The sequence below is a fragment of the Protomyctophum parallelum genome (genome assembly GCF_964188405.1).
Source record: "Protomyctophum parallelum genome assembly, chromosome: 10".
NCBI lineage: Eukaryota > Metazoa > Chordata > Actinopteri > Myctophiformes > Myctophidae > Protomyctophum > Protomyctophum parallelum.
This window is the reverse complement of record NC_139704.1, coordinates 17,244,197-17,257,640: the sequence shown is the minus strand read 5'-3', so window position 1 is coordinate 17,257,640 and position 13,444 is coordinate 17,244,197. Positions and strand designations below refer to the sequence as shown.

The 13,444-nt window shown below is 42.7% G+C and overlaps 1 protein-coding gene across 1 annotated transcript in view; it reads right to left on the bottom strand.

Annotated features, from left to right (window-relative positions):
• Positions 1 to 205: 205 nt before the first annotated feature.
• slx4ip (SLX4 interacting protein) overlaps positions 206 to 13,444 on the bottom strand; it is a 56,839-nt gene continuing 43,600 nt past the window's right edge. The window contains exons 7-8 of the mRNA XM_083774911.1: positions 1,672 to 1,778; positions 206 to 1,561 (exon numbers count right to left, since the gene is read on the bottom strand). Of these exons, the coding sequence (XP_083631037.1) occupies positions 769 to 1,561; positions 1,672 to 1,778 (900 nt within the window). The 3' untranslated portion in view covers positions 206 to 768. The remainder of the gene's footprint in view (positions 1,562 to 1,671; positions 1,779 to 13,444) is intronic.

The window sequence follows — 13,444 nt, the reverse complement described above, 5'->3', positions numbered from 1 at the left end:
CCTACACAGATCCTGTCAGTTTAATGCTATGAAGGAGTTGTATAACACACTCCCTTTTTAGAGATAAGCTCTGCTTTCTCAAGAAGCTGTACTTGACAAAAGTGTCGAGCATATACAGTACATACCGTATGTTGACCACAAAATATATATATATATTAAAAAAAGGCTTTGACGTGACTTAAAAAAACAAAGCCGGGTGATGAAGTAAATCTGGAAACGGGAATCAATCACACGCTAGAGCTTCAGCAGGGAAACTGGACTGTGTTCAGACCCGTAGGAGCCAGTGTTTCAGGCTAAAAGCCATGACGTACTGCATGGCTCCTGCCTGTCTGAAATCCCCAATCTTTAACACAAAACCAAATCTAAACTCCAATTAAAGGTTTTTGACTTTCATTTGCGAGCCTCTCTTGACCACCACTACTTATGGGTGGAGGCAAAAATCTGTTTCAACTATTTGACAAAGCATAACTGAAGCACTCATGTATCAATTGACACAATATGTTAAGCATTTGATCTGTGCACGACGTGTGTGTGCGTGTGTGTGTGTGTGTGTGTGTGTGTGTGTGTGTGTAGTGCACGCGTTGTATTATACAGTGTGTTGGAGGAAGAGAGATTGCAGTGAAGTGTGGATAAGTGTGTACCAGTGTACGCTTAGCTGGAAATGCAATTCTGTGGAGGAGACTGCACCGGGTAAACATCTAGCCTGACACAATATCATCTCTATCTCCATGGCGTCAGGCATCTTTACTGTTAGCTCGTCTCTCCCCCTCAGGACCTCTTCAGCCGTCGTAATCTAGAGGTTCTGGGCACATTTTCACTCCCCTCCTCTCTGCCTGTGGATCTGGAACTAATAGAGGCTGAGGATGCAGGCTTGACAGATAGGCCCCTCAGACTTGCGGCCAGCCTGTTTTGGTTTGTCTGCTCCGTGTTATTGCTTGTGAGGGGGAGCCTCTGGGCCCGTTTCCCTGGAGTAAGCAGCTCCACTTCCAGTGTGGTTTCGTTGCACTCGGAGACTGGGAAAGCCTTGGACTGTGCCTTGGCTTCGGCTTTGACCAGAGGAAGAGGTGGCGAAGGAAGAGGGTCATGCTTGGATGTTTGGGCCGAGGAGGAGGATTCGAGAGCGTGCGCTTGCACCGTGAGCTCACTGGCGGTGGAGATCGGAAGTCGTCCAAGACACGCCCTCTTGGCCCTCGGAGGACGAGGGTCTTCCCCGGCAATACTGGGCTTGCACCTCTCACTCTCACTGGTTCCCTGACTGGGTTTGCGCCGAGGGGAAACCGCCGAGGCCTGACTGAGGTTCACGGAGCCTGGAAGCCCGTTCAACCCCGTGTCAACCTGGGCTGTGGACCGAGGCAAACATGGCGACGTGGCCTGACGCTCTGGGGGGGGCACCAACTCTCCGGGAAGGGGATCTGGGTTTCGGGAGCTGGAGATGATCTCTCCAGGGCATGTGAATTCCTCTCCAGAGCTGAGCTTCTGTCTCTGGTCTCTTTGGTTTAAACAGTCTTGCTGTCTTAGACTGGAACCAGTGAGCTCTTGCTGAACACTGGCTTTTTTGGCTCTGAAAAAAAAGGGGGAGGGGGGTTGACAGGATAGTAGGGCATGAACAGATACATGAGCATCCTCTCTGACTGGCGGGGTTGGAAAAGTTCTGCATTAGATCATACGTACATCTTTTGAAGCGCACTTCTCTTTGTTTTCGTGGTACTGTTCAACAGCTCTTGGGTTTCTCCCGTTCTGGAAAAATATTCCGATCTGCTTTGTTCATTCAACTCAGTCTAGAGAGGATAAACACAGAATCAGTGTAAACAAAAAATATTATCCCTGGCTTCCCCTGGAAAGGTTTGGCTCACCAACAGACAGTTGTCATCATCACACACAACAGAGAGGCAGATTATATCCACTAAGATTTAATAACCTGCTGGACTGCAAATGCTGGATGACACCAACACATAAATGAGCACAATCAGATACAGAATGTGGTATACACTATGCATTCGAGTTTAAATAAACGCGTCCTCTTTTCATTCCAATGCATTTCATACAGAGCTCTGGCTTGGATTGTACTCTTGCTGATTAAGACTGTCTCAGTCCTGTCTGGGTATTTACAGCTATTGAACTATGACTATAGCACATTACTGTATGTTTGCTATCATGGCTAAAGAGACACTTAGTAACACCCCAGCTGGCACAAAGCATTAAACCTTCACATGACTAATACTGTGTAGGGGGGGGGGAGAAGAAGGGAAAAAAAGAAAAGCAAAAACGCTTCAAAGCCGCTGTGAAAATAATCACCAGACCGTTACACTATGATGTGCATTTCATAGTCTCCACTCTGAGGCGTGGACTGATACTTGCAGCCTGAGGCAGAATTGCTAAGCTGTGAAACCATGTTGACAAGTTAAAACAGCGATTTAAGAAGGTTAATTAATAGGAAGATGTATGGAACCTTCACTGCAGGAGTGCTGCGCTAAAACAAGGCAAGGGAAAACATAACATAACGTTTAGAGGATAGATGACTTAAGGAGACAGGGGGTAATAAATTCAAGCAATAATTCATGGCAGGCCATGCCCTGTTCCTATTTTTACATTTTACAGTAGGCATGGCATTATAGGTGAAAACATTTGCGCGCGCACACACACACACACACACACACACACACACACACACACACACACACACACACACACACACACACACACACACACACACACACACACACACACACACACACACACACACACACACACACACACACACACACACACACACACACACACACACACACACACACACACACACAAACAATTCAAACGAGCCCAAAAGAAGCAACTGGGCCACATGACTACACACAGGGGGTCCCCAGCAAAATGAGGAGTGTGTGTGTGCATAATCTAGGTTAGGTGTATGTGTATAATATGTTTGTAAGTCATGGATGTAAATTTATGCAGAATATCGTTATCATTATGAACAGTTAAAAGCTCACAACTGCTTTTGTCATCTTGAAAATAAATATTTGGAATATTGTTGAATAATAAATACTAAGGGTGTCCCTGGCACAATATATTTTCAGATGGGGCTCTGTGGACAAAAACATTAATTTTGCGGTCCTCGACATGAAAAAGTAAGAGAACCAAGAACATAAACAACATTAGGAACAAGCCCAAATAAGCAATTACTCTTTAGAAACAAGCCCCAAAAACCTCAACCCGCTTAACAATATTTACAAGCAACTTTGCAGAAAAACATGGCGGGGCAGAGCAGCGAGTCTGGACCCCTTTGTCGAGTTTCCCCCGCCAAAACCGAGGCGGCCCCGCCCACGGAGATCTCTGCCATTCGGCGTACACGACGCATCAGCCACCCACCTTCCGAAGGCAGAAAAAGCAACAAAAAAATAATAATAAAAAAAACTATGCCTAACCTCATGAAAACTATGCCTAAACCTAACCTGTAAAACAAGCGCTCCCTCAGCGACCATCGACTCCCAGGCTCAGCAAAAAAGACTAGAAAAAAGTTGAACAGACACACCCTTGCCTGGGAAGCCACAGTCTTGGATGTTTGTCTGTTTTTTCTCTCTCTTGTACTCCCTTGCTCAAGGGTCGTGCCTTCATTAGTTATTGAGGCAGAGTAGAAGGAATCTTCTTTCCACATCCACATTGTTTGCAGCCTGTCAGGCAACTGTCGGCTTAGTGGTCGGAACTTGTTTCATTAATTATTGAGCTACTACTTTAAGGATGTGTCTATTCACCTCAGCCATTGTAAATAACAGTGTTATTAGTCAACTTGCTCGGTTAAATGAGGGTTAAAAGTTCAATATACACACATACTTTGAAGTCCTCCCTTTCAATATCAGTGATGGGCAAGGAACTCTCTGAGGCAGAACGAGGGCAGAGAAAGAGATTGGATGTCACCAACGTGTGCCTTCAACGGGCCACTAATGAAGGTTAATTGTGGGTCCCTTCCTTGGCTGCACCAGAACAGACCATGGACTTATGAGAGGACAAGCCAGGCTGGGGGAAATTGAGCAGAACTTAAAGGTTGAGAGCCTGTCAATCTAAACAAAACTAATTGCATCAAGAAAGTGGCTTTGGTTTAGGGATGGTTGCCTAGTCAGACTAGTTTCACAAGAATGGCCAGTGTATAAATGACCATACCGGTGGTCTTTCATGTTTAGTCTATTGACTACAACTATACTTATCATTACTGACGAACATTTTCCAAAGCGTATAGTTTGTTTGATTTATGAGGAAGGTGTTGGATTCCATTCATTCCAGTCAGGTATGAAAATCAACTTGCAGACTTGAAACTAGCATAAGATCCAACAAGGATTTTTGGTCAGTTACAGAATCATTGCAATCGAATGAATTTACAAGAGCCAACATTGACACAATTATTCAAGTATGTTCATTATCATCTTAAAGAAACGTGGGGGGGGGGGGGGGGGGGGAACATCATTGGCATCTACTGTATGTTTATGGACGAGACTGTGAATAGACAATGGCATGCCATACACAGTCGACCATAGTCAGAGCAAATGACGGTATTGATGCCGGTATGGTCTTCTAAGATTAACAACATTCTAATAAAATGAGCCAAAACCAACAGTTTACAAAGACAGCTGCTACTTAAGCTCTCTACCAGGGTGGGAAATTAATACCAGCCAACAGCTAAATGAGAGTACATCTTTGGTTCTGGCTGGGAAGACCGTTTACTCTGTCAGGTAGAGACTGGTTGGCAGACAACCTGTCTTTAGCCTATTATTGCGCAAACAAAAGTTTAAAATCAAATCAATATGCTTTTAAAAAGGTCACTTGCACATTTCCACTTTATATAAACTTTTATTATTAACTGATTAACCGTTTTAATTTGATTGCTTTGCACCGTCTCAATGTCATTTCATGTGTCGAATGCTGTAGTCTTACTTTGTATATCGTGGATTTTATGGTGCTTGTGCATCTGGAGCACTGGACCAAGTTAATTTCCCTGTGTGGGATAATAAATCTGAAGTCTGATTTGTTGGTAAAAAATACAAAAGAAAAAACACATTTTGAATCCACTGCAGCAAGCACACATGATAGTTTCTTTCCAGGGACCAGGGACATTATAATATTAAGAATAATATTTGTATAGCGCCTTTCATGACACAAGAATGCAGCACAAAGTGCTTTACCTGGCAGAAAAACAAGAAAAAACCCAGTAAAATATCATTAATCAAGCAATCACCCGGGACGCTCTCATCATCATACATCATCTCATTCCGGCCAATCACAATTTGCGTCCTCACCTTCGTCTTCAATGTTTGTGTTTACACAAACGCTCAAAGCTGTCCATTAATAATCAATGGCATTTAAGGTTTGTGTTGGGACAATGTTTGTGTTTACACAAACCCTCAAAGCTGGACATAGGAGGGGCTCAAAAACAGAATAACGTTAAAGGAGAATTCCATACTAAAAGGCTTTCTTACCTTTTTTTGTAGTTGTTACGTCCCCACCAAAGAGGTCCAGGTGTTATTTTGTGCAAAAGCTCCTTATTGGCTATTTCCCCTACCATAAGCCCTAAATGAATTGCATTGAAATGAATGGGAATTGAATGGTGCTAATTTGCTTATTTCCATCGCTCAAAATTATAATTTCTTTGTATATATCCTCTCTTCATAATGTAAATAATATCCCAAGTGGCACACTTTACTTCTTTCGATGGAAATAAGCGAATTAGCATAACACCCCATAGCCCCATTCAATTCCCATTCAATGCAATGCAATTCATTGAGGGCTTATGGTAGGGAAAATAGCCAATAAGGAGTTTTTGCACAAAAAAACACCTGGACCTCTTTGGTGGGGACGTAACAACTACAAAGAAAGGTAAGAAAGATAAGAAAGCATTCTAGCATGGAATTCTCCTTTAAGACAATAAAACAATATCAAAGAGCATAAAACCCCCTATAAGACCGTACATACATAAAAAAGCAGTAGTTAAGGACCACGGTGCTGCATACTGCATAGTGGCCTGAGATGTAGCCTCGGTACCACTCATTGTCAACATGGCATAGTAAACAGGATGATGGCTTCAGAAAGACACATGATGGACTAAAGCAAAATAAATTCTCACGACTGATAATGTTTGCATGGCTAAATCCTATAATCTCAGATCTGTAAAACAAATATGAAAAGCCCCCCCCCCCCCCCCTTCCTGTTCCTGCTGTAGGCCTACTACATGTACTGCCAACCAGGTGCAGAAGTCATGGACATAGGCTGAGGTTTTAAACCTATGCTTTTATACTAAAGTATGGAATATCCAAGAGTATTAAGATTTTATGGAAAATGCTTCAGAATGTGTTGCTATTTTGACCACTACAAATGCTTAAAAAACATGAAAACAGCCGAAGCTTGTAGATTAAAAATATATAAATGATTGTTTTAAAATGTATATTCAAATTCAATGCATAAGAATGTTGTGCCAGTTAAACCATTTCAATGGAGGAAAACAAATCACAACCGTGGGATGTGAGGGACGATCTTATCATCGTACGTCATCAATCATCTCAGTCCAGGCCAATCAGAATTTGCGTCCTCACCTTCGTCTTCAATGTTTGTGTTTACACAAACACTCAAAATTGTCCATTCATTGTCAATGGCAATTTAATGTTTGGGTAGGACAAAGTTTGTGTTAGCACATACACCAAAAGCTGGACATAGGAGGGGAGGGGCTATCGCCCAACATTTTAAGCCATTTCACAATGGTTGGATGGGGGGGGGGGGGCAGCCAGAGGCCCAAACTCTGCACTAAAGCCTAATTTATATACTTCATAGTACAACGGTACCGCTTGCCGAAAAGAAAGTCAGATGGAGCATAAATTAAGCTTAAGAGAAGACAAGCAACGTGACAAGACACTAAAGAATGAGAGAGAAGAGAAAAAGAAAAAAAAACACACATGGGAGAAGATATTCAGGAAAGAAAGACAGTGAGACAGACAGACAAAAGAGGAGGTTCCCCCTCCAAGTCACATCCCCTGACCTCAGCAGTCTCTTCAACATGCCCACAAACACAAGAATCCACACACAGGAAGTTCTCCACAAGCTGCCCTTTGTGTGGAGAGATGGAGTCATGTCAGAGTGTGGGCTGGGGATCTGTCTCTGTGCTCCTTCGTACCCATAACCATGGGTTGCTGGGGTTTCTCACACACAAACACATTCACACACACGAGCAAATTGCACAGCCACACACATGCGTGCACGAGCGCGGGCGCGCGCACACACAAACAACAATTCTGAGAAAGATGTGGGTGTGATCATTTGCATTGTAATGCCTTGATATGTATTCTCGACTGTTTAATATGAATAAAAAATAAACTCTTTGAACATGAACTTGAAAGAAAAGCCAACAGGCAGCAGCTAATGGGAGGTTTCCTCGGGGGAAAGTTTGGTTGTGGTGATGTGATGTCTTTCTGTTCCTGTAGGCACAACATCAGAGCAAGACGTGGAAGGGACCAAAGCAAAAATGAATGGAGAGATACAGAGGAAAGAGGAAAAAGATGGGAAGGAGGGGGGTTAGAGAGAGAGAGAGAGAGAGAGAGAGTAACTTTACTGGATGGGGGAATGCAAAAAGATGTCAGAGCGAGATAGGGAAGGAGAGAGAGAGGGCGACATGGTTTACAAGTAATTATAACAAGTTATGTGGATTACACGGTAAGTAGTGTGTGGGAACTGGGGTGGGCTAATCTTGTACGCAGTGATGAAACCGCCAATGGCTGGAGAGTGTCCATGACGGGTGGGGGGTGATTGGGGGCGATGGTGGTAAATAAAAACCTCTAGCCACCCCCACCACCTCTCCCTCAGCAACAGGGATTTAAACTCCCCCCCACCCCAACGCCAGCCAGTCTGCTCGCCCCCACACAGAGCTGCAAAACAGCTCTCGTGATGCAACATGTTGAGTAGACTAACATTAGCCTCCCCGGCTCCGGAGCCCGGCCTCCAAACAGTGGTGGTTGGAAGACGTTTTTTTTTCTTTCTTTTTTTTTTGGTAAAAGTAGCAATATCACAATGTACAAATACTCTGCTACAATTAAAAGTTCTGTATTCAAATTGTCACAAAAGTACAAAAGTGTTGCCATCAAAAAAAATTACTTATGAAAAATGTATGTATGTATGTACTCATTATGCAATCTGAGAACCCATCTAAAAAAATAAAGGAAAAACAGCACCCTCATTTCCTTTGAATTATTACATTTTTGAGGGCTCCTAAATTCAGTTATTAGTGTAGATTTGCGTCTTACACAAACATTAAATTCCCATTGACAAGGAATGGAGAATTTACGTCAAATGTGGACGAGCAAATCGGTTATTTTGATGGAGATACAGCAGCCATTTAATCTGTTACTAGATATACTGGAAAGATAGCATGTGACAGATTGCATATCGTCACTGTCGGGCACAAACCTTCTTTTCAGGAAGTCTGTCTAGAATCAAATGCTGGATGAGTGAGAACTTTTTCAAGCTAAATGAGTTTAACACAGAAGTTCTCATAATCGGTTCTAGTGAGCAGAAAGAATAATAATAAGCAGACTTGACAACCTGACTGTAGAAAGTAACAGTACAGTAAAGAACGTGGGGGTCATTATTGATTCTGAATTTAATTTTAATTCACAGATTAATCATGTTACCAAGATTGCCTTTTTTACCTTAGAAATATTGCACGAATCAGAGCCTATTTGTCATTGGACGATGCAAAAACGCTAATCCACGCCTTTGTTTTTTCTCGGCTTGATTACTGCAATGCACTTTTTTCTGGACTGGCTAAGAAAACAACTGACAGATTACAACTTGTCCAAAATGCAGCAGTCAGAGTTTTAACTAAAACTAGGATGAGAGAACATATTACTCCGGTTTTAGCTTCACTGCACTGGCTTACGGTTGATTTTAGGTTTGATTTTAAAATAATTGTACTTGTTTATAAAGCTCTCAATGGTCTCGCACCTTCCTACCTACATGACTGCCTGCCTAAATATGTCCCAAACCGCCCCTAAGGTCTTCCACTGCTGGCCTGCTCGCTTTGCCAAAAAATGGCAACTAAAAAATACGGGGAAGCAGCTTTTTACTTCTACGGGCCGACATCGTGGAACAAACTCCCACTGTACCTTCGACAGGTAGCCTCTGTGGAAATTTTTAAAGCACAGCTCAAGACCCACTTCTACACTTAATTTTTGAGTGGTGCAACCACTCCAAGGAACAGCAATGTCCCTAAGGGACTATGTCCCAATGTTTAGAGTACCAGTAGGGGCAAAAGTGGCGCTGTTGTGCCAGAAACAGAGAGAGAGAGATAGTGTTGCACTGTTGCCTGCTAATTACAGAGAGAGAGAGAGAGAGAGAGAGAGAGAGAGAGAGAGAGAGGGGGGGGCAGGAGGAGAGGGGAGTTGCACCACTCAGTTCACACGGGTGTGATTCTTTTGTTATTCATGTCCTCACTGTATTGCATTACTACTATTATGTATTAATGTTTATGCCTTGCTTTTCTTTTCTTTCTTTCTCCATTGCTCTGTAAAGCACTTTGAGCTGCATTTCATGTCATGAAAGGTAGGAGAAAACTTTCGCGCACCTATAAATGAGGCGTATGCACAGGTGCGTAGGCCAGTGGACATCAATGAAAGCAATAAGGTACACCCCCACACTGTGTATTTGCTCGGTACATGAGTATTGTCTTATTTAATGAAGCAACGTTTCGGTCCCTGCGGACCTTCCTCAGGCCTGAGGAAGGTCCGGAGGTACGGAAACGTTGTAAAAGAAATGTTATAAAAGAAATGTTCCTGCAAAATCAGTGCTTAAGTACTTGAGTAAATGTACGTGGTTACTTTCCACTACTGCCTCCAAACAAACACCACTGCCACAGGAGCTGCAACAGACTGCACATCTGGAAGTGAGATTATAAAGATAAGCGGGCGAAAGAGAGAGGAGGGACAATAAATCTAATGGCTTTAAAGGATACAATGACCTATTCCTATAGCGTGCCCCGATTACCCTGCTGAGGCTGGACACAAACTTCAAAAGGATAGTTAGCTGAGATTGAACAAAGTACAGTGGTAAAGTAAAGTGGTTCGTCTGTGCACAAGATAAGATAGGATCAGAGATAGCAAGAGTTTGGCTCTGTCAAGGAAGCTAAGTAGGGAGGTAGTATTTTTAGGACTGTCTTATTACAGTAGAGAAAGCAAAGAATACATCCTGATTAGGTTCCTTGATTCAGCGATATTTAAGAGAGACATCAGATGGTGCCTTGGCTGGTGTATGATATCCTGACAAGACCAAATCCGGCGACTCTTACTGGTTATCTGGTTATGTGAATCGTTTATTTAATTTTAACTTCCTGAGTTTCTTTTCTTCAGCTTCTTCTTCAAAGTGAGTTTTGGTAGGTTTGTTGTTGTGCAGTCAGTTCATCTTTTGCGTGAAAAGTTTGATATTTAAGACACGTGAAGCTATCTTTCTAGGTTGTTTAAAATCATGTAACCTGAACAAAACAGGGATGTTAACTAGTAGGTACCAAAGGCATATGATGTATCCTTTCAAAAGAGCCCATGTTGTGAAGGCCTGTTTAAAGTGAGATGAACCCCCCAGCTTTGTTTCCTCCCACCCACTCAATAGTTTAAAAATGCAGTGAAATTCAAGTTGAGAGAGCAGCGGTGGGAGAGTGAGGAGTATCATCACTTCCATATCTGTATTCTGTATGGTGAGCATTTGGATACTGGTGTCATTCAGCCATCAAGGCGATGCACACTTGACACTTTGTACCAGTAGTGGCAATATTGATCGCCCTCTAGGGCAGGCCATGAAGGATTATTTGTTGCACACTTGCACATGACTGGTAAAAGTAAATTAAACTAAAACCAAAAGATCCATTTGTTTAATGGTGTTGTCCTTGAGTGACTCCTTAACCAAACCGGGTCTTTTTTTTAGGGTAGTAACACATGCAGTAATTAAATACCTTTAGTTTTTTGCACAACCCGTCTCATAAACAAGACGCAAGCTGCCTACACGTGTTAAAGCTCTGACACAACAAGCTGACATCAGCTGAAAAACCGTCCTCGAGTGCAACTGCCTGAATGCCTGCATGTCCCGAGTCGATGGCAGTAATCGGCCATTATTGGTCGCCGTTCACCTGACTAAGCATGTTGAATTGGCTGTGGGCGTAGTCGTTGAGGAGAAAGCACTGTTTGGCTGTTCTGCCTGCAAGGCGGAACATGAGAAGCGGAACGGAAGTGAACAGCAATCCTATAAAACAGAGGGCTTACAGGGCACAATATTGACATCCACAAAACGCCAGTGGCGGTTACAAGTACACATAATTTAGTCTCAATTCATATTCCAAGCTTAAAACGAGACTGTAATAAACAAGATTCAGAGTAGTGTGAACATGCTCAGATTGGTTTTTGTCTTCCCATAATATTTGATTCCGGTTTTCTATATGGATTATGAATACAGCTTACCTCCTGCATGGAGTAATTTTCTCTCATTCAGCCACAGAATAGAACATACAAGTCCACCATCAGCAGACTGTCAGTTACAGTCCTTGCAGTGTGTTTCAGCGCAACCTTTAGAAAAAATATATATAATTCATAATTCACTTTATCTGATTGCGTGACTGTTTTCCTTTCAATATGTAGGGAAGACATTCTTTTAAAATGTCTGGTATGAGGTAGCACAGAATAGTTACATTCTGCCCCAGCAAATGAAATGGTAGTCCTACTGGGATTTCAACAGTGTGGAGATTTAAGCTAACCACATCTTCAGTGCAGCAAAGTCAACAAACAAGCATGGGTTTATACAGCTATCCATTACAATGAGAACGTTTCTGGATCCACCCTGATTACATGTGTATGGATCAAGAGTTGTCCTGATGCAATTTTTTTCTGACAGAGTACTTAAAGTATTTAAATTGTAGTACTCGCCGATACCGAGTACCGATATGAGTACTTTTTATTTTCGTTGAGTAAACACTTATTTTTCCCCCTTTTTCCACAATTTAATTGTCAATATACTTGTCAGTTGTCATTTATGCTTGTAGATCGGCTGTTTTTGGCAATTTGCTGCAGTGTTGGGGCAGAATTACTGCCGTTGCATTCGTTCAGCCTAGTGTCAATTGGATGTTTTGGTACTCGGGTCAGAGTATCGGGCCGGTTCTGTGTACCAAGTACGAGTACTTGAGGGTGGTATCGGCCCGAGTAACCGATACCAGTATCGGGACAACTCTAATCAAGACAAGTCACTGTCCACAACTGTTGACCTCCCTCCTGCTTGGTACTGTACTGTACAAGTACTCAGGTATGGAGGCCGGGTACACAGGTGCATATCATAATCATATGCTTGTCATAACAGACAAGAACATGGTCCGTCTGGGTGGGGAGCAGATAAGCAGAGTCTGGGACAGAGCTGCCGCTGACTTGTTGCAAGCTTTGTACCAGAGAGCAGAGTGAACCAAATGGTAGTACCACTGACAGTGTGGGGAGGGAGTTGACAGAGAACATGTCATGAAAGGTGCTACTGGTGTGCCTCGCCCTTGGTTGGTAGTATACAGTACAACACAACACTTCTGTGAACTGTCCAAGATGGCGGTTTTGATTTCTTTGCCGCTAGCAAACATGTTAGACAGCCGGATGCCACGGCGAGGTTGATCTCGTTGGCACTTGATAAAGCTTTAGCTTGCACTGATTACCAGCACCTAAACAATGCCCAGATCATTATTTGTTTATAACTTAACTAATAGCATTATTTAGTCACAAAGACAATGAGAAAATATTATTTGGCCAACCGTGATAGCCATGTGTGACTGCCCCAGTGGCACTTTAGCTTGCTTGGTCAGCTAGTCGCATCATCCCCAGGGAGGATAACAGTTATCAGCCCTAGGACCGATTTCAGTTATCTCTGTCCTTTTATCACTCCCCAACAGGGAAAAAGAAAGGTTTGTGTATGTGATAAAACAGGTTATTCTCATACCATACGCATGCGTGTGCAATAGCAATATCATAGAAAAGCCAGTAGACACATAAACACAGGTCTATACAGCTGCCAAAGCTGCAATCAATTACAGTTTGTCATCAGAACAGGACCAAACTGGGAGCGATCTTGTTTGATTTAGGATTTGCTTGCTGTGCTGGTTTCTTGCCTAACAAATACAGTACTGTACAAGATTGATGAGATGCTGTCTTGTGAGAATAGCCATTACACTGTTGTCACACCATAATGACTTATATTTTATACGCATTTATAGCTCTCAGTTTAAGAATCTGAATAAAAGGAACTTTTCTTTCCCCTGGATAACCCTTGGACGACATTTTAATGCGAAGACCGAGTACACAAAATCCTGGATTAGGCACCGTGAGCCAACAGCACTAGTATCAACATCAGGGACCATTGTAGCTTGTAGCCGGGAGATGATCTTGAAACTAATCTAGTATACAAA